Below are 21,865 nucleotides of genomic sequence, written 5' to 3' on the forward strand. Positions count from 1 at the left end.
TCTCTGCTAGCCAAGTTACAAAGTTCCCTGGGTCAGAGGGACCGGTCTTAACACTCCTCCTGCGATGTGATATTTATTTCAGGACAGGTGCATAATGTGAGGTTAATGGATCAGTTAACTGGTGCCACTTATCTTGTCCTCTCCCCACAGTGTTTGGAATGTCAAAGGTCATCTCAGGGGTTCTGATAGGGGCCAGGAATAACGCATCTCTCAGGCTTGGGACTGAAGTGAGTGAGAGAGAGAAAGAGAGCGAGCGAGTGAGCAGTTACCATCAGGCAGTTTTTGCCAACTTTGCAGGTCCTGCAATTTGATTTTATCAGCTCACCCTGAGGTGACCACTTGAAAGCAAACTACTACAAAACACGTATCACAGAAATTGGGTTCCCCAGTGGCTATATTACCTCGGATCCCCACCTTGCGTTTGCTTTGTTCTCTGCTTTCCCTCTCCCCTTCCCAGCTTCCGTGCCTCAGTTTAGCTGCCCTGACTTCTGGAAGCCTTCCAGGCCCTACAAGTCTGAGCTAGCAGTGCCCAGGGGCCCTGCACGTCCCCTCCCACAACAGTGGTGTACATACAACTGTACTGTATGAGCGCAGTGGATCTGTCCAATGAATGAAGGCTCGGATCCAGCGAGGTGCACTCCTCAGGTGCGTCCGCCCCGTGAGTGGAAGCCAACGGGCACAACCCCATCCGGGCCACTCCGCCAGCCTCGCTGGCCTCCTGCCCCTGGCCACCCCGGTGTGCTGGGGCCCACCGCTCTGCATGCCCGCACACCCAGACTCCTAGACTGCGGCCAGCCAATGCACACCCACGTCTCTTAGGCCGTGGCCTATCGGCGCACTGCCCCCCATCTCCTAGGCCACGGCCCGCCTGTGCACCGCCTCCCCCCCCAAGGCCGCGGAGCACCTGTGCCCCCCACCCCTGTCTCCTAGGCTGCGGACCACCGGCGCACCATCCGTCCCCGTCTCCTAGCCCGCGAACCGCCTGCGCACCCCCGTCTCCCAGCCCGCGGCCCACAGCCGACAGACAGGAAATGCCTGCCGCCATCTTGTGCGCCGGGAGTTTCAAAATGGGGCTGCGACTCCTGAGTGCTGCCCTGCTGTTTGTGGGCAGCGCTCTCCCGTACGCAGCGCACTACTCACTCTCTGAAAGGACTGGACGCGGCCCCTGGCAGGAGCAGGTGGCTGCCCCGGGGTGGCCTGAGGCCCCGCGAGCAAGGCGGAGGGCACCCCAGGCCCGGGAGGAGGGAGCCGCAGACGAAGAGGGCAGTATCTGTTCATTCCTCTCTTTGGACGGTGTCCTGTGCGTCTTCCCCACTTCTGTAGTGTTTGGATTTGGGTCCCTCCCTTTCTGTCGTTCCAACTGTCTTTAAAACGTACAGACCTAAGCAGTCCATTCGTGACAGGGTAGTAGTCGTTGTAACAAAAACGCCATAGGCTTGTGTGGTGCATCTATGTATGTTCAAAACACTGAGGTTTGTCTTTCCCATTTTAATGATGAAGGATTTAGTGGATTCAGGGTTGAAAAGGCCCGTAGGTGACCTTTTCATACTACACTTGAGAAAAATTAACCTAACAAGTTAAATGCAAGTATTGTAACTTGTAGCCCACGATTCATCAGTCCCAGGCTCTCTAATTGCCATTCTGCACAGGAAACAATGTGACACCTGGTCAAAGAAACCTATCTCATTTAGAGGAATAGAGTTTAAAATTAATGAATTGTGTTGATCTAACGCCCATTTGCAAGTGATCAGTTAAGCCGGTTTGTCTTAACGCTCCTTTACTTTTTTTTTTTTTTCCCCAGAAGATGGGCATGCCTTAGGTATCCAGTTTGCTATCCATCTTTTAAATAGGAATTTAAAAGATTTGTGTGTTAAGATTAGGAGGTAGTACGTATTATTAGATGTTCAGTCCAAATAATATATGACTTTTATTTTTAGATTGTGGAACAGCACCACTTGCAGATGCATTGAAAGGGTCTCGGATTATAGGGGGCACAGAAGCTCAAATTGGTGCATGGCCATGGCTAGTTAGCCTGCAGATCCAATCAGGCAAAATTCTTGCTCACATATGTGGGGGAAGCTTAGTGAAAAGTAAGTGGGTCCTCACAGCTGCCCACTGCACTAAGGACACTAGGTATGTATTCAAAACACAATTCCTATTTTTTTTCTCTGAGGGAGTATTTTATTTTATTTATTTATTTTAAATGTTTTTATTTATTTTTTTGAGACAGAGAGAGACAGAGCATGAGCAGGGGAGGGGCAGAGAGAGAGGGAGACACAGAATCTGAAACAGGCTCCAGGCTCTGAGCTGTCAGCCCAGAGCCCAACGCGGGGCTCGAACTCACAGAGTGTGAGATCATGACCTGAGCTGAAGGCGGACGCTCAGCCGACTGAGCCACCCAGGCGCCCCTCTGAAGGAGTATTTTAAAGTAGTAGAGGACCATTTTATTTCAGTCATGTTCAGTTAAGCTGTGTGTTTACAAATAGCCATAATGCTTTACATGTAGCACACTATTTATTGACGTGAATCCTATAAATCAGAAGTCAACACACTTTCTGCAAAGATAGCAAAAGTTTTAAGGACTCTGTCACAACTACTCAACTCTGTCGCTGTAGAACCAAAGTAGCCATAGACAGTACAACTGAATAAGTGTGCTGTGATCCAATAAATTACTTATGAACACTAAAATTTGACAAAATACTATTGGGGGAGAGTCCCAACCATCTAAAAGTATAAAAAACATTCTTTGTTCGTGGGCTCTACAAAAATAGGAGACAGGTAGATTTGGACTATGGGTTGGAGCAATGGGTTTGGAGCAATATCGGACATTGCTTTAAATACTGACAATTTTCTTTTAGCTTTTACAATTATATTGCAACCATGTGTTTGTCTTTCTCATGATTGGATCATGAGTTTTTTAAGAACAAGAGCTACATGTTTTATTTTGTATTCCTTGGACTAATATAGGACTTGGCCTACTTTATAGAAGACCTAATAAATGTTTATTGATTCTATGGGTGATGTTAGTCTTAGAGAAATAGGATTTACCACAGTTAGAATAGAACTTCATGACCCTCATAACCATTTTATACGAAGCTCTAAGAAAAATATTTTGGGAAATGATGGTACCTGTCATATAACATCCCTTTAGCTATTTGGTTTTTTTAAAAGTTTTTTTTTCATGTTTATTTTATTTTTGAGAGAGACAGACTGTGATTGGAGGAGGGACAGAGAGAGGAGACACAGAATCTGAAGCAGGTTCCAGGCTCTGAGAGCTGTCAGCACAGAGCCCAGTGTGGGGGCTTGAACTCACGAGCAGTGAGATCGTGACCTGAGCCAAAGTTGGCGCTTAACTGACTGAGCCACCCAGGTGCCCCTTTAGTTTTTCACTTATAACAGAACAGATCTCTTGGAGAAGAATGAAAAGTCTTTAAAAGGGACTAACAAGGGGCGCCTGGGTGGCTTCATTGGTTAAGCGTCCGACTTCAGCTCAGGTCATGATCTCATGGTCCGTGAGTTCGAGCCCCGCATCAGGCTCTGTGCTGACAGCTCAGAGCCTGGAGCCTGTTTCAAATTCTGTGTCTCCCTCTCTCTCTGCCCCTCCCCTGTTCATGCTCTGTCTCTCTCTGTCTCAAAAATAAATAAATGTTAAAAAAAAATTAAAAAAGAAAAAAAGGGACTAACAAGTTCAAAATTCAGTTGAGGGCAACTGGCCTGATGGGGTACATAAGGTTTTAGTCTGTGTACTACATTTTTTGTAAGTAAGCTCTATGCCCAATGTGGGGCTTGAACTCATGACCCTGAGACCAACTGAGCCAGCCAAGCGCCCCAGTATACTAAATTTTTGAAACATGCATTTCAGTTCCATAAATTGGCTTTTTGAGGAACAGAGGTAGAAAAATAGTAAGATACTAAGGTATAAACCAAACGTGGAGATCTAGAAAAAAAGTTTCAGAGTTAGGAATCAATTCTGTTCTTTCAAGGGTGAGTGCTTTACAATTGTTTTCTAACATGCTATCTTTAAAAACTGCTTTTCCGCAGCATTCAGACCTCAAATCAAGGGAGGAAAACCCTGGTTGATATGGTTTGAAGATTCTTGGAAAAGCTTTTCTTGCCTACCAAGTCCTGACATCGTTCTTTTTACTGGTCTAGTCCCTTGACACAGTAGGAAGAAAAATGAGTTTAGATTGAGGAGACCTGTATCCTAGTTTTCCACTGACACTCTGGTGCTGAAGCTTTAAGGAAGTTTCCAAAACCTACCAGATGTATGACCTTGGTCAAATAATATAGCTTTGTTACATTGTCATCGAATCTTAGACTTCAAAGAGGCATTTTCAAGGTCTGGTTCAATCCTGTGTCCTGTATTTGAATCCTTCTTACAATATCGAAGTAAGAGGCTGTCGAGTCTGAAATAATGATCGCTTCAATGTGCTGAGCCAGGCACGTTTTCGTACTTAATTTTACTAACATTTGCAACCATTCTTTGCTGTAGGGAGACCCTGAGACTTAAGCATTAAGTACCTTGCTCATGGCTAGAGAGCCACAAAATCAGGGATCAAATCCAGGTTTGTCAGAATGAAAACTCACACATGTAACCGTAACTACAGCATACGGCTCTCTACTTGAAACATTTCTTACGATGATGCACTGGTACTTTAGGAGGAATCTCACTTCTTTTCTGGACAGCTCTAATTCTTAGCTTTTCTTATGTTAAAGTAAGTGCCTTGATTTTTTTATCTGCTTTCTGACGCCAGATATATTGAATTCAGTTCTTCGAGGATAATGTTCATATTCCACTTAACGTTTCTCAAGGCTAAATCTCATTGATGTTTTTTTTTACTTCCGCACTCGACATTTACTGGATATATGTTATCTGCTAGGGGCTGGGCTGGGTGCTGAGGAAGTAGACATTACTGGGGCATAGTCTCTACTTTTCAGAAGCACCCCCTCTGTCAGAGGACTAACTTTGCCACCTTTTATTCCGGTTCCTCCTCACTTATCTTGCACCGTCAACGATCCCTTATTCCTTCTTATAACGACCATTTATCAAAGACTTGCTCTGAGATTAAGTACTAAGGATGTTAAATATAATTCTGTGTTAAAAAAAAAAAAAAAAAAGCCCTCCCAGTAACCCTCTGAGGTAGATAGCTATTATTCTCTCTGTTTTACGCCTGAAGAATCCGGAGAGCAGGGCGATTTGGTAACTTGCCCAAGATCACACTGCTGTTAAATAGCAGCCCCCTGATTTCAAGCCAGTTCTCAAATCTGTGCTGTTTCATTATACCTCAATGTTGCTTTAGTATTTTTCAACCTCTCTCTGGTTTCTTCCCTGGAATCGTTACACGTGTTTAGATCACTCCGCCATTATTTAAAAACCCAAGCAACCTACCGATTAACCCTACCTGTTTCTGTTCTTCCCTTCACTGTTAAACACTCTGAGAGACCCCCCTTTGCTTCTTCTGCATTGACTCATAAGATCCCAATTGCAGTCTGATATCTGGGGCCAAATCACACTGTTAAAGATCCCCCTCCGTGCCAAATCCAATGACTTCTTGTTAGTCCCCATCTTATTTGATCTTTTTTTTTTTTAAGTTTCTTTATTTATTTTTGAGAGAGAGAGAGTGTGTGTGTGCAAGCGGGGGAGAGGCATAGAGAGGGAGGGAATCCCAAGCAGGCTCTGCACTGTCAGCACAGAGCCTGACGCAGGGCTCAAATTCACGAACCGTGAGATCATGACCTGAGCCGAAACCATGAGTTGGATGCTTAACTGACTGAGCCCCGCAGGGGTGCCTCCTATTTGATCTTTATAGCATGTGGCGAAGTTGACCGCTGCTCTCCTCCAAACGATCTGTTTCCTTGATTTCTTTTTTTCTTTCTTTTTTTTTTTCTTGATTTCTAAGTCACCGTCTCTTTTTTCTTTTCTCCTTTTCCTTGATGAGTCTGTCATTGTCTAAATGGCAATATTTCTAGAGTTCCCCTTGTTATCCTTTTGCCTTATCCTCTGTACTCTTCGCTGGAGATGTCCGTCTACTTCTGTTTCAGTAGTCACCATGTCCTGGAAACACCCAAGTCTCTCCAGGGGAGTCATATTTCCGGTTCTCTACTACACATTTATACTGGAGTTGCCGTCTCAACAAGTCCGAAAATGAATTTTAAAAAAATCTTTCCTCTACAACCCTGTTCCTTCTCGATTCTTTCACATAACACCATCACTAATGGCTCCATTACCTAGAATTAGCTCTCTCTGCACAGTAGCTCTTAAATTTGTTTCTCGTCTCCCAGTACCCCACACTGATTAGAAATCGATTCAGAACATCAGTCTCCATGTGCCTAGCTCATCGCTTACACAACTTACACTTACACTACTACTATGGTAACTATCCTAATGCATGTGAAGTGTATCTCACGGTGGCTTTTGTGTTTTGTCTTTGTTTCTGTTTTTGTCTTTGTATTTTTCTCAGAGAGAGCGTGCAAGAGTGGGAGTGGGGGGCAGGGGTAACGGGGGGGGGGGGGGCAGAGGGAGAGAGAATCCCAAGCAGGCTCCATACCCCACGTGGAGCCCAATTTGGGGCTCAATCTCACACCCTGAGATCATGACCTGAGCTGAAATGAAGAGTCATTTCAGCATTTGGTGCTTAACCGACTGAGCCACCCAGGTGCCCCTCACTGTGATTTGGATTTACATTTCCCTAATAACTAGTGATGTTGAGCACCTTTCAATGTGCTTATTGGCCATGTGTATATCTTCCCTGAAGAAACATGTATTCAATCCTTTGCCCATTTTTAATTAGTATTTTTGCTGAGCTGTAGGAATGTTTTTTTATATTCTTGATATCAGTCCCTTATCAAATACAGGATTTGCAAATATTTTCTCTCATTCTGTGGTTTGTCTTTTCACTCTCTTCATAATGATCTTTGATGCACAAAAGTTTTTAATCTTAAAGACGTTCTATTTATTTATTTATTTATTTATTTATTTATTTATTTATTGTTACCTGTGTTTTTGGTGTCATATCCAAGAAATCATTGCCAAATCCAATACCGTGAAAGTTTCCTCCTGTGTCTTCTTCTAGGAGTTTTTTTGTTTTACTTTTATAGTTAGGCCTTCATCTGTTTTGGTTTAATTTTTGCATGTGGTGTAAGGTAAGTGTCCAGTTCATTCTTTTGCATGTACATACACAACTTTGCCAGCAAAATTTGTTGAAAAGGGCTGTCCTGTCCCAGTGAATTGTCTTGACACTTCTGTTGAAAATCAGTTGAGCCCATACGCAAGGGTGTATTTCTGGGCTTTCGATTCTTTTCAGCTGGTATGTGTGTGTGCCTGCCAGTATGATACTGTTTTGACTATTGTAGCTTTGCAGTAGGTTTCAAGTCTGGAAATGGGAGTCCTCCAACTAGAGTCTTCTTTTTCAAGATTATTTTGGCTACTTGGGGTCCCTTGACATTCTGTGTGAATTTAGGATGGGCTTTTCTATTTCTTCAAAAACAAATCATTGGGATTTTTATACAGATTGCATTGAATCTATAGATTGCTTTGGGTAATTACTGTCATCTTAACAATATTAAGTTTTCCAGTCCATGACCACAGAATCTCTTTCCACTTATTCATGTCTTCTTTAATTTCAGCAATGTATACATTTCAGTATACAGCCTGGGTCGTGTGTGTGTTTTTTTGTTTTGTTTTGTTTTGTTTTTACTATTATTTGAGAATGAAAGAAAGCAGGGGGAAGAAAAGAAAGAGAGGAGGAGGAAGAGAGAGAAAGAGAAAGAGAATGAATCTCAAGCAGACTCCACGCTCAGCACAGAGCCTTATGTGGGGCTTGATCCCATGCTGGGATCATGACCTGAGACAAAATCAAGAGTTGGATACTCAACCAACTGAACCACCTAGGTGCCCCTACAGCCTGTTTTGTAATCTTATGGTCTGAATATAAACTGAAGTAAGGAAAATAAGTTGAGTAAGTTTGGAAAAGAAAAGAAAAGACCATTATTTCAAAGTAGCTCAAAGCAGTGATTTCTTTTTACACAAAATAGAACTAGGGCTTTACAATTTTTTGGTAAACTTTCTAGAGGTTACCTAACCCACTTTTAGGATAGCTAAATATCTTCTATTTCCTTGGGAGAAATTCTAGGAAGTAGAATTGCAGAGTAAAATACAATGCAAATTTTATAGGCTATTGATACATGCTGGCAAAGTACCCATCTGTTTATACTTCCCACATGAATAAGAGTTGCTTTGTTTTGGTGACTTTTGTTTATCCTGAGCATTACACACACACACACACACACACACACACACACACACACACTCATAAACTTGGCCAGCTTGAAGGATGAAAAGGAATTTCAGCATTTGTAAACAACAGCCTATAAAGTAAAAGGTCCTCCTTCCCAGTCCAATTCCAGATGAACAACTATTAAATTCTTAAGGTTTTAATTGTTGATTTTGACCTACAGAAAACATTTTGGTTTTTTACTTGTTCTTTGTTTTTGTTTTGTTAAGATTGTCAAGATCCATAAGTGCATCCTGTTTTATATATTTAGAATGTTGTGCTTGATCAAGTCCTTTTTCCTATGTATGCTATGTATTCCTATTCCTATTTCCTATGTATGCTATGTATTTCCTATCAATGCTATGTATTCACCTACATTTTCTTCCTAGTTTTTTATAATTCTCATGCTAATTTCATATCCAAAGGTTTCGTTCTAAAATTTCAAAAATTTACAAAAGTAGAAGGAATAGTTTAGTGAATTCCATGTGCCTAGCATCCAGCTTCAAGTTATCAACTCTTACCTGATCTTATTTCATTTTTATCCCCACCAACTCCTCCCCCCTTCAGTTATTTGGAAGCAAATCTCAGACAGATCACTTTATGTATCTCTAAAACGAAGATGTTATTTAAAAGATTTCTGCATTAAAAAAGATTTTTGCATTTAAATATTTAATCCATTTGGGGTTTATTTTACTGTTTAATGTTTTTCAGAGATTTAATTTTATCTCACTTTTCAAACTAGTTAGTTTAGCTAGATGTCCCCATGCCATCTATCAAGTAAATCATTCTTTTGTCCACTGGTAAGAAGTGATACCTTCATCATATATTAAAGTCTCATGTACTTAAATCTGTCTTAGGACCTCTGTCCCATTGATCTTTTTCTCTCCTTTCCTATGGCATGATATTTTGGCTCTTATTTGATGTGACTTCACATACATGAAAGTAAGATTCAATTTTTCTGATTACCCTGAGAAAAACAAAAACTAGTGGGAGATGAAGAATACTTACTTAATAAACATACTTATAACAACATTTATTCTCTTTCAGAGATCCTTTAATGTGGAGAGTTGTGATTGGAACTAATAACATACATGGAGGTCCTCCATACTCCAAGAAGATAAAAGTTAAAGCAATCATTATCCATCCAGATTTCAATTTGGAAACTTACGTAAATGATATTGCGCTTTTTCATTTAAAAAAAGCAGTGAGGTATAATGACTATATTCAGCCTATTTGTCTACCTTTTGATGTTTTCCAAATGCTGGACCAAAACACGAAGTGTTTTATAAGTGGCTGGGGAAGAACAAAAGAAGAAGGTAATTATAGTCTGAGTTTTATGTGTATTTTTTTTTCCTGATTATTAGAGAGGATGAACCCTTCTATACGTGTATCTCTTTATATCATGAGCTTGAGCAGTTAGTCTTTATAAACCATTGAAAAGGAAATGTTCTTTTTTTTCTTGTTTTTTTTTTCTTTTTTGTGGGAAAGATGAAATTGTCTTCCAAAGCAGAAAAAGAGACTTTCTCTGGTTATACCTGCCAAGACCCTTGAACCTCTAGACATTCTCAGAGAGGATGAGAGAGAGGTTTTAAGTGTTTCTGTTGTTCCAGCTCTGTAACAGAATGGCTTATCTTTTTATTAAATTTTTTTTATGTTTGTTTATTTTTGAAAGACAGCACAAGAAGGGGTAGGGCGGAGAGAGAAGGGGACACAGAATCTGAAGCAGGCTCCAGGCTCTGAGCTGTCAGCACAGAGCCCCACGCGGGTCTCGAACTCACACACCGCGAGATCATGACCTGAGCTGAAGTCGGACGCTCAACCGACGGAGCCCCCCAGGCGCCCCCAGAATGGCTTATCGTAATAAGCTTCTGGCTATAAGGGATCAAATTTAGGGTCCTTTTTACTTAATGTCCTATTTAGTATCAAGCAGGTTGATTGCCATACATTTTCTTTAGTGAACAAACAGGCACTAATTATTGATTGATTGAACTACTGGGAAGAACAAATAAATGTAGAAACTAGTCTCTGCCTTTGGTGTTAACAATAGCTACTATTTGAGAGCATTTACCGTGTTTTAGGCCCTTTTTCTAAATATATTATTTTCTTTTATCGTCAAAATATTCCTATTAGGAAGTTAATGTTATTATTCCCATGTAACAGACCAGGAATTGTGGATCTTAGAGGTTGAAAAGGTAGGACACAAATTCAGATCCTCCTCATTGTAAAGCCTGAATATATAAGTACTACATGAAGTACAAATTGCCCTCAAAGGGATCAAAATCTAGTTAGCAATACATGATCTCAAGCGTTGAGTCTCTTTTCTATTCCCCACAGAAACTAGCCATTTAAATATGTGTAGATTAGGGGTGCCTGGGTGGTTCAGTCGGTTAAGCGTCCGACTTCAGCTCAGGTCATGATCTCATAGTTGGTGGGTTCAAGTCCCGTATCGGGCTCTGTGCTGACAGCTCAGGGCCTGGAGCCTGCTTCCGATTCTGTGTCTCCCTCTCTCTCTGCTCCTCCCTGCTTGCACTCTATCTCTCTCAAAAATAAATAAAGATGAAAAAAATTTTTTAAGAAGTAAATAATTAGGTATAGATTAGATAGAATACCAGATAAATGTATGAAAGATCTGTGAATTATTTTTTTTTCCTCTGAGAATACTGTTTAAACAAGATAAAGAGGTATGGGCTTTATCCAAGATAAAGAGGACCAAAGACCTAAGTCTAAATCTCAGCCCTGCAGTGTACCAGCTGCATGACCATGGGCAAGTTACTGACTCTTGAACAACAATTAGAGCAATGATATAGCAGCAGCTTCCATTTATTCAGGTCTAGGTACTTAATAAAATGCTAAGCACCTTAATGCATTTCTCACTTAATGCCCCCAGTAACACCATGAAAAATACTATGACATGAATGAACTGAAGTTTGAAGATGCTAAGTAAGTTGCCCCAAAACAGCTAAGTGAGGAGTAAAAATTCAATCCCAGGTTGGCCAGCTTCAAAACTCATGTGTTTCCACTATATTATATCATCTGTCACAATGTCATATGTATTCATGATCTGTGAGATGAGAGCAATTATACCTGTGAGAGGGGCACACGGGTGGCTCAATTGGTTAAGCGTCCTACTTCGGCTCAGGTCATGATCTGGCAGTTCATGAGTTTGAGCCCTGCTGTATGGGCTCTGTGCTGATAGCTCAGAGCCTCGAGCCTGTTTTAGATTCTGTGTCTCCCTCTCTCTCTGCCTCTCCCCCGCTCATGCTCTCTCTCTCTCTCAAAAATAAACATTCAAAAAAAATTGAAAAAAAAAGAAGTGTTAAGATACTGATTAACATTAGATTGAAGCATGAATGGTCAAATTTCAATAATAGAAATAGAAGATACAATGTGTAAACTAGTAGCAAGAAACAAATGGAATAAGAAAATGAAGACAAAATCTTAATAAATCAAGAAAGAAATAAGAAGCATAGGAAAAGTGAAAAAAGTAGAAAATATAAAATAAGACAGTAGAAAAAAGCCCAAATATATCCATAATCACGATAAATGTTAATGGAGCAAACCACTAGTTAAAAGACAGATAATCAGATTAGGGAGTAGGAAATCCAGTTTACCTAAAGGGATAAGTAAAACAATAGTAAAGAAATATATCAAGTAAATCCAAATTAAAAGAAAGCTAGTATCACTATGCAAATTGCAGACAAAATAGACTTTAAGACAAAAGAATTATTAGGGATAAAGGAGATCACTTTATTTAGAAAAGGTTTAACTCACCAAGACGATAGAGCAATTCTAGACTTCTGAACCTAATAGGACCCAGATAATATTAAGGAGAATTATAGAATTGTAGAATTGTATAGAAAAGTAGAATTGTACAACAAACATTATAACTCCTCTGTGATGGTAGGGAATTTTAATACAACACTATTTTTATTATTAACATATCAAACAGATGAAAACCTAGTAAGTAAAGATTTGGAATATTTGAACAACATAATTAGTAAGTTTGATTTAATAGCCAAATCACTCCCCTCAAAAAATTAGAGAATTTTATCTTTTCGAGTTATAGGTAGAATCTTTATAAAAATTGACCACCTTCCGTGGGTTCAAGCCCTGCATCAGGCTCTGTGCTGACAGCTCAGAGCCTAGAGCCTTCTTTGGATTCTGTGTCTCCCTCTCTCTCTGCCCTTCCCTGCTCGCACTCTGTCTCCCTCTCTCTCAAAAATAAACATTAAAAAAATAATAACAAACTGACCAATTACTAGCCCATGAAACAAATCTCGAAGTTCAAAGGGTAAGTACTGTACAAACTATGAACTGTGATTATGAAACAATAAAACGATAAAAGGGATGGGAATTTGGGCTGTGATGGCATGGGGAGGGTGGCAAATCTTCTCCCCCCTCCCCAGATATAAACTGGACAAAATTGCCAAAAGCAACCATTTCAGGGCCTTGAAAATCAACCAAAGTACACAACACATTGAGGAGTATTTGTTCATCATAAACGGCTATAAACTGGGTAAAAGAGGAATTTGCAGCTTTCTTGTTTGTGGTTGGTCCAAAGTCCCCTCTCAGATCAGTCAGTGCAATAGTTTTACTAGGGTCATGAAGAACAGAATCTTGTTACCAGAGGAGGTGAACCCTATCTGGAACAGCAGATGAAAATCCTGGCTAACAGCATTCTCAATAAAAAGTAGAAGACTCAGCAAGAGACAAATGGGGAAAACCCACAGCCTCTGCTAGTCCTGGATATGGCCAGCAGTAGAACAGTCAGAAATTTGACAGAAAAATCCTGAAAATGTGAGAGCTATAGAATAGCTCACTAAGCTTTCCAAATATCCTTGGCTGGTTGGGAAACCATACATGTGTCAGGAAAATCCGAGAGAACTCACAATAAAGAGAAAGTCAAAGTAGATTTGAAAACTGACTGGACTTTGAATACAGTCCCCAACCCAAACACAGATTTATTCATCAGCAGCCCAAATCATTGACTGACCCCTAAACTATACAGATACACATGCAAGCCCTATGAAGCTAGGCTAAAGGTAAAAATCAGAATTAAAACACTGAGCAGAAACATCAACAGTCACGACAGACGAGTCTACAATTTAAGTCTGGGCAAGTTACTTTAAGGATGACAACATTCTTTTTTTTCTTTTTTTTTTTTTTTTTTTTTAATTTTAGAGCATGTGAGCAAGGGAAGGGCAGAGGGGGAGACAGAGAGAGAATCTTAAGCAAGCTCCACACTCAGTGCAGAGCCTGATGTAGGGCTCAATCCCACCATCCTGGGATCATGATCTGAGCTGAAATCATGAGTTGGATACTCAACTGACTGAACCACCCAGGTGCCCCTGACAACAACATTCTTGAGGAAGGAATCAAAATCCAGGGTTGTTACAATATACTATCTAAAATGACAAATTTTCTTTCTTTTTTTAAAAAAAATGTATTTATTTTTGAGAGAGAGAGAGAGAGAATGAGACCATGAAAGCAGGGGAGGGGCAGAGAGAGAGGGAGACAAAATCCAAAGCAGGCTCCAGGCTCTGAGCCCAATGCAGGATTCAAACTCACGAACCATTAGATCATGACCTGAGCTGACGTTGGACTCTTAACCAACTGAGCCACCCAGGCGCCCCTAAAATGCCCAATTTTCAACAAAAATATAAGACATACAAAACAAACAAACAAAAAACCCAAAAGTGTCACCTATTCTCAGGTGGGGGGAAATTGTCAATAGAACCAGACTCTATATAGGCTCAGATGTTGAATTTAGCAGATAAAGATTTCAGAGAGGCTCTTTAAAAAATTATTCATTTACTTTAAGAGAAAGAATGCAAACCAGATTGGGGGAGGGGGGGTGGAGAGAGAGAGAGAATCCTAAGCAGGCTTGGTGCTATCAGCACAGAGTCTAACACAGGGCTCGATCTCACAAACCATAACATCATGACCTGAGCCAAAATCAAGAGTTGGATACTAAACCGATTGAGCTGCCCAGGCACCCCAAAGAAGCTCGTTAGGTGTGCATAAGTCAAAGGAATTAAAGGAAAATGTGATGACAATAATTTACCAAATAGGGAATATCTGTAGTGAAAGAGTCAATTTTCAAAAGAACTGAATAAAAAGTCTAGCGAAATGAAATGGCGTAAGAATCAGTGAACTGAAACTGAAACAGCAAAAGAAGTGACCTAATCTGAAGAACACAGAGGAAAAATATTGCAGAAAAATCAATACACACTCAGAGACATGTGGCACAACATCAAGTACACCAACATGTGTGCAATGGGATTTCTGGAAGGGGAAAAGAGAGAAGATGGGGAAGAAAAAATAATTCAAAGAAAATATGGCCCCAAGCTCCTGAAATTTCATGAAAAACATTTACAAAAGCTCAATGAATCCCCAGTTGAGATTAAAAAAAAAGAGATCCACACCTACATTCACTGTAGTCAACAGAAGAGGTGCAAGGTCTATACATTGAAAACTTCAAGGGGCACCTGGGTGGCTCAGTCAGTTAAGCGACCGACTCTTGATTTCGGCTCAGGTCATGATCTCATGGTTCGTGAGCTCAAGCCCCACATCGGGCTCTCTGCTGTCAGCACAGACCCCTACTTCGGAGCCTCTCTGTCCCCCTCTCTCCTTACCCCTCCCCTGCCTGTGCGTGCACATAGTGTTCTCTCGCGCTCTCAAAAATAAACATTACAAAAAAGTAAATATTAAAAAAAAACCCTGCAAAACATGACATAAAGAAGACCTAATAAATGAATGTCATACCGATTTGTATTAGAAGATTCATTATTGTTAATATTACAAGTATCTCTAGATTGACCTATATATTCAATGCAATCGCTATCCATATCCCAGCAAAGTTCTTCATACAAATTGACAAACTTAGATGAAAAGGCAAAGGACCTACAACAGCCAAAATTATTTTGAAAAACAACAAGGCTGAAGGAGTTACTCTGATTTCATATAAAACTATAGCCATCAAGACAGCAGGGCATGGGTTTGTTTTCTGTACTGAGAGCATAGAGATCAATAGAACACAATACAGTCCAAAAAAAAAAAAAAAAAGGCGGGGGGGATCCTAACTTACATCTGTGGCCAATTGATTTCTTCATACAAACTTTCTAGAAAAGGCAAACCCATAGTGGCAGTAATCCTATTAGTCATTTTTTTGAATGTGGGTTGGAGGTGGGAATTGACCGCACATGGGCATGGGAGGACTCTTTGGAGTGAAGAAAATAGTCTAAAACTGGGTTGTGGTGCCGGTATAAATTTACCAGAAATCATCGAACTGCAAGCCTACAGTGTGAGAATTTTGTTATGTAAGTTAAATATTCATGAAGCTTTTTAAAAAATGACAAAGATAATATTTTTTTTAAAAACTCACACATTTAGAAAATTCAAAATACACTACGAAATAACTCCTGTGTCATAACTTTAAATCCTTAGACCTGAACTGTAATGTGTATACTGCCCAGAGAAGCTTGAATGTTGCAATTTCAGTGCCACATAAAGGGAAATGTAAAGCTTTAAATACATACACCTTTAGGCTCAAAAATATCAAAGAGTAAATATTTGACCTATTAGAGAAAAAAGGCTAAACACCATGCATTAAATATCCAACTGGAAAAAGTTGAACAGAACATTACATGACCCATAGAAAGAAGAAGAAGAGAAACCGAGATAAGCACAGCAATTCATGAATAGAAAATAAAGTTAGAAAAAAGAGGACCAACAAAGCCAAAATCTAGTTCTTTGAAGAAGAAAAAAAAATAGCAAACCCCGGTGAGACTGATGAGAAAAGGAGAGAAGACACAAATACAAATAAGGTTATGAATTAAAAGATAAAATACTTTAAGCTATGTTAACTTCTCCATTTTAATACTTAGATAAAATGGATAAATTCCTAGAAAATTCAAAGTAACCCAAACTGACTAAGTAAGAATAGTCCTATAAAGAGTAAAGGAGGGGCGCCTGGGTGGCTCAGTCGGTTGACTTGGGCTCAGGTCTGATCTCACAGCTCTTGAGTTTGAGCCCTGCGTTGGGCTCTGTGCTGACAGCTCAGAGCCTAGAGCCTGCTTCGGATTCTGTGTTTCCATCTCTGTCTCTGTCCCTCCCCCGCTTGCACCCTGTCTCTCTCTCTCTCTCTCTTAAAAATAAATAAATGTTAAAAAAAAATTTTTTTTTAAACAATAGCAATCCAGACACAGAAGCGAACTTCCTGAACCTGGTTAAGGTTATCTACCTCCAGACTACAGCAAACATCATTATTATAAACGAACATTTCTCTTAGAATCAGGCACAATTTCCCCCACCATCACTACTTTTGTCAATATCATAGTAGAGGTTCTAGCAAGTGCAGTCACACTAGAAAAAGATGCAAAACACCTATGACTTAGGTAATAACAAAACACTCACTATTCACAGATGATGGGACTACCTACATTAATACAGTCTACAATACATTGGAATTAAGAGAGTCCAGTAAAGTGTCCAGATATAAAACCAAAATGCCAAAATCGATTTCATTTTTATACACTACCAATAGTTAGGAAATATAGGGGTACCTGAGTGGCTCAGTCAAGTTAACTTTCTGACTTTGGCTCAGGTCATGATCTTGCGGTTCGTGAGATCGAGCCCCGTGTTGGGCTCTGGGCTGACAGCTCCGAGCCTGGACCCTGCTTCAGATTCTGTGTCTCCCTCTGTCTCTCTGCCCCTTCCCTGCTGGGACTCTCTCTGTCTCTCAAAAATAAATAAACATGAAAATAAAAAAAAGAATCAGGAACAGAAACAAACCCCAGATCTTTTGATCTGCAGATATTTTAAAAAATTGTTAGGAAATGTAATTTTCAAAGTTAATAAATGTCACACCCACTAGGATGTCTATAATCCAAAGTTAGACGGGAACGAGTGTTGACAAGGATGCGAAGAAAGTGGAACCCTCGTGCATTGCTGGTGGGAATATAAAATGGCACAGGTGTTTTTGGAGCATAGTTTGGAGTATAGTATAAATTAAAATTTATAGTTCCCGTATAATTCCGAACCTCCACTCCTATGTCTATACCCAAGAGAAATGAAAACACTTGTCCACACAAACACCTGTACTCAAATGCTCACAGCAGCATTATTCATATTAGCACAAAAAAAAAATCAATCTAAATATCCATCAACTGATAAATGGATAAACAAAATGTGGTATATTCATACAATGGAATATTACCTAGCCGTTAAAAGGAATGAAGTGTTGGTACATGCTACATTATACCAAGTGAAATAAGCTTGACATAAAAGCTCACATACTGTATGATTCCATTTGTAGGATGAAATGTCCAGAATGGGCAAATCATAAAGGCAAAAAGTAACTTAAAGGAATTAAACTATAAACAATCAGATTATTCTTCCACGATCTCCCTAGGCACACATGCATATATGGATACAACTTTACATAATTGTTGAATCACTTTGGAAAGAAAACCTATTCAACACGAACATTTTATATTGACGTCAAAATGCCTGCTCTCCAAAATAATTTACTGGTATTTTTTTGTTAATAGGTAATGTTACAGATGTGTTACAGGAAGCGGAAGTACATTATATCTCTCGAAAGATCTGTGATTCTGAGCAGAGTTATGGGCAAATAATCCCTAACACCTCATTTTGTGCAGGTGATGAAGATGGAATTTTTGATACTTGCAGGGTAAGACCAAATAATTTTCCTCTGCAATATTTGCTAAAGCTAGAGGGAAACTTGAACAGGCCTTTGATCACTTTCTGTGAAAGTCTTGAATTATCAAATTTAAAGGTACTAAATTCTTTTTTCTCCTTTTAAACTACATTCCAACAATCCAAATCCTATTGCTTTCCTGATTCCTTGGTTTCGTGGTCAACTTCAGGCGGAATTTGTCTTGAATCTTCCTTTTCTTATTACCACCTTTAATATACATATGTGTAATTCACCCATTTAAAGTGTATAACTCAACGGGCTTTTAGTGTATTTACAGAGCATTGCAACCGTCATCTCAATCTAATTTTAGGACACTTTTGTCAACCCAAAAAGAAGCCTCTACCCATTACGAATCACTCCCCATTCTCCGCCCACCTGCCCTCAGGCCTAGGCAGCCAGTAATCCCTACAGATTTGCCTATTCTGGAAATTTCATACGAATGGAATCATTCAGTATGTTTTGTGATCGGCATCTTTCACTTAACGTAGTGTTTCCAAGGTTCATCCATACTATAGCATGTATTGATACTTTATTCATTTTATTGTCGAATAATATCCCACCATATGGATGTGCCGCATTTTATCCATTCGTTAGTCGATGGACACTTGAGCTGTTTCCATTTTTTTGGCTATTGTGAATAATGTCGCTGTACGCATTTGTGTATACGGTTTTTATGTGTGGGTATGTTTTTTATTTCTTCTGGAAATTCCACCTAGGACTGGAATTGTTGGGTCCATGTTTAACATTTTGAAGAACTGCCAAAGCCTATTCCAGATGGCTGCCCTATTTTATATTCCTACCAGCAATACGAAAGCTCCAATCTCTCCACATCCTGCCAGGACTTGTTATTGTTTGTCGTCTTTTTTTTTTTTTTTTTTTTAATTTTTTTTTTTCCTTAATGAGAGAGAGAGAGACACAGAATCCGAAGCAGGCTCCGGACTCTGAGCTGTCAGCACAGAGCCCGACGCGGGGCTCGAACGCCCGAACCACGAGATCATGACCTGAGCCCAAGTGGGACGCCCAGCTGACTGAGCCACCCAGGCACCCCTATTGTTTGTCCTCTTGACTGTAGCCACCCTCGTGGGTGTGAAGGGGTGTTTTTATTGTGGTTTTCATTTGCATTTTCCTAGTGACTAATGATGCTGAGCATCTTTTCATGTGCTTCTTCGCCAGCCATTTGTACATCTTCTTTGGAGGTGTGTCTATTCAAATAGTTTGCCCATTTTAAAACTGAGTTATTTATCTTTGTATTATTGAGTCATCAGCACTTTTTATAGATTTTAGATACAAGTCTCTCGCCAGATATATGGTTAGCAAATTTTTTCTCCCATTCTGTGGTCTCTCTCTTCATCTCCTTGATGTTACCATTTGTAGCACAGATTTTTATTTTTAGGAAGTCCAGTTTACTTGTTTTTTGGTTTTGTCTCTTGGGCTTTTTTAATCTTTCTTTATTCTACTTCTCAATCTATCAGCACTTCACTCCCAAGCAGAACCCCCATGCTCTACCCTTTTCCTACTCGTTCTGATTTCTGCAATCCAGCGTTTATCTTTCCAGTGTCCTTTTTCTTAAAACTTTTACTGAGTAAAACAGTAGAGAATCAAAATCTAATGGAATTGCATTCATAAGCAAAACATCCGCATTACTGGGGCACCTGATGACTCAGTCAGTTAAGCGTCCTGCCTCAGCTCTCAGGTCACGATCTTGCGGTTCGTGGGTTCGAGCCCCGCATCGGGCTCTGTGCTGACAGCTTGGAGCCTGGAGCCTGCTTCGGATTCTGTGTCTCCCTCTCTCTCTCTGGCCCTCTCCTGCTCCCGTTCTGTCTTTCTCTTCTTGAAAACAAATAAACAGTAAAAAAAATTTTTTTAAGCCTCACTATCAAAAAGTAATTACTCATTCAATGCCTACCTTATAGAGAGACACTGAAAACACCTTAGAAATACATTCCTGAATCTTTAGACCCTGAAACAGTTCTCTCAAGGTTCTAGTTGTTTTGAGTGATTAACAGTCCTTAGTAATAGTGTTTTGGTGCCCTGACAGTCTTGTATAAACTATGACAGACATTCGTTATTGTAACGCTACTGAGAGGCTTAGCCATTTATTCCTGTTACCCCTGCAGCAGCCAACGTTAACACTTGGACAGATGCCATCTCCTGCAAGATGACAGTTTGTACGTCTCTTCTAGTGAGCAAACCTTGGACACAACTTCAAGAATCCTTTATCCATTTAAAGTTACACTTTTCACATACAGCATTAAGCAATAAAAAGTATTCTAGCAGTATTTACAGTATTTTGCACACTACTCCCTAAATTATGTCTCTCCTGAGTAATTACACTAAAAACTCCAAACAATTGGATTTATAGTATCCTGGTGCAATAGCATGCAAATAGGAGGTTTATCTACCAGCTTTATGGTTCCTCTAAGTATCAGGCCAGACAGAATGCTTTCTGTCTGAGTTGGAATGCAAAACTGAAAATCTATGGATCTTTATAACTTGAAGATACGTTGAAAATGTATATTGGGGCGCCTGGGTGGCTCAGTTGGTTAAGCATCTGACTTCAGCTCAGGTCATGATCTCACGGTTCATGAGATCGAGCCCCACGTCGGGCTCTGCGCTGACAGCTCGGAGCCTGGAGCTGCTTGGATTCTGTGTCTCCCTCTCTCTCTGCCCCTCCCTCGCTCATGCTCGCTCTCAAAAATAAACATTAAAAAATTTATTTATTTATTTTTAATTTTTTTTAATGTTTATTCAATTTTGAGAGACGCAGAGACAGCGTGTGAATGGGGGAAAGGCAGAGAGAGAGGGAGACACAGAATCCGAAGCAGGTTCCAGGCCCTGAGCTGTCAGCACAGAGCCCGATGTGGGGCTCGAACCCACGAACCGTGAGATCATGACCTGAGCCGAAGCCGGACACTCAACCGACTGAGCTACCCAGGCGCCCCTAAAAAATTTTTTTAAAGACAATTTATATTTATATAAATGTCTGATTAATGGGATTAATTTATTAAAGCGTTCCTGTTGTTTAAAGACTACCAGAAGCAACTAACGCTATTTTGGGACTTTTTTAATAGGGTGATAGTGGTGGACCATTAATGTGCTACTTACCAGAACACAGACGATTTTTTGTAATGGGAATCACCAGTTACGGATATGGCTGTGGTCGGAAAAATTTCCCTGGTATCTATTGTGGGCCCTCCTTCTACCAACAGTGGCTGACGGATCACCTCTACCGGGCAAGCAGTAAAGGCATATTTAACATAAATGTTCTACTTGGACAGGTCCTCATAGCCTCAGGTTCTGTTGTCTTACTGGGAATCCCATAATGAAATTCTGAAGAATCTTTATCTTGCGTTGTGTCCCTTTCCATGTTCCACCTAATGAAACCCATTTATTCTTTTGGCAAGTAATTGCCCGCTTTGCACTTCTCATGTGAACGTTTTTTGGAACAAAAGGATTGTGACATATTAGATATGTTTTCATAAATTTGGCACTGACACGCCTCTTTGATGTATTTTGATTTTTTTTAACTTTATAATCATAATTTTGCATTTGGAATACTTCCCTAGAGTGTGCATAGAATATTCAGTTAAATATACGCTTTATGTATACAAATGCCAAATAATAAAGAGTTTATAATTAAAATGAAAGCTGTTCTTTCTTAAATTAATCAAAACCATTTCCTTTTAAGTTAGATTTTCTTGAAAATTTGATATGCAGCATATATATATATATGTATATATATATATATATATATTTGAACTTTTTAAACGTTTATTTACTTTTGAGAGACAGAGAAAGAGACCGAGCACAAGTGGGGGAGAGGCAGAGAGACTGGGATCCAGAATCCAAAGCAGGCTCCAGGCTCTGAGCT

At 40.0% G+C, this 21,865-nt stretch overlaps 1 protein-coding gene across 1 annotated transcript; it reads left to right on the top strand.

Moving 5' to 3' along the window:
- Window positions 1-665: 665 nt before the first annotated feature.
- Window positions 666-21,421, top strand: TMPRSS12 (transmembrane serine protease 12). The gene is made up of 5 exons (XM_053199625.1): window positions 666-1,364; window positions 1,928-2,133; window positions 9,321-9,589; window positions 17,825-17,967; window positions 21,066-21,421. Exons 1-5 carry the CDS (start codon window positions 1,032-1,034, stop codon window positions 21,315-21,317), a joined length of 1,203 nt encoding a protein of 400 aa, XP_053055600.1. The 5' UTR covers window positions 666-1,031; the 3' UTR covers window positions 21,318-21,421.
- The last annotated feature ends 444 nt before the right edge of the window (window positions 21,422-21,865 follow it).

Source organism: Acinonyx jubatus, chromosome B4, assembly GCF_027475565.1.
Source record: "Acinonyx jubatus isolate Ajub_Pintada_27869175 chromosome B4, VMU_Ajub_asm_v1.0, whole genome shotgun sequence".
Lineage (NCBI taxonomy): Eukaryota > Metazoa > Chordata > Mammalia > Carnivora > Felidae > Acinonyx > Acinonyx jubatus.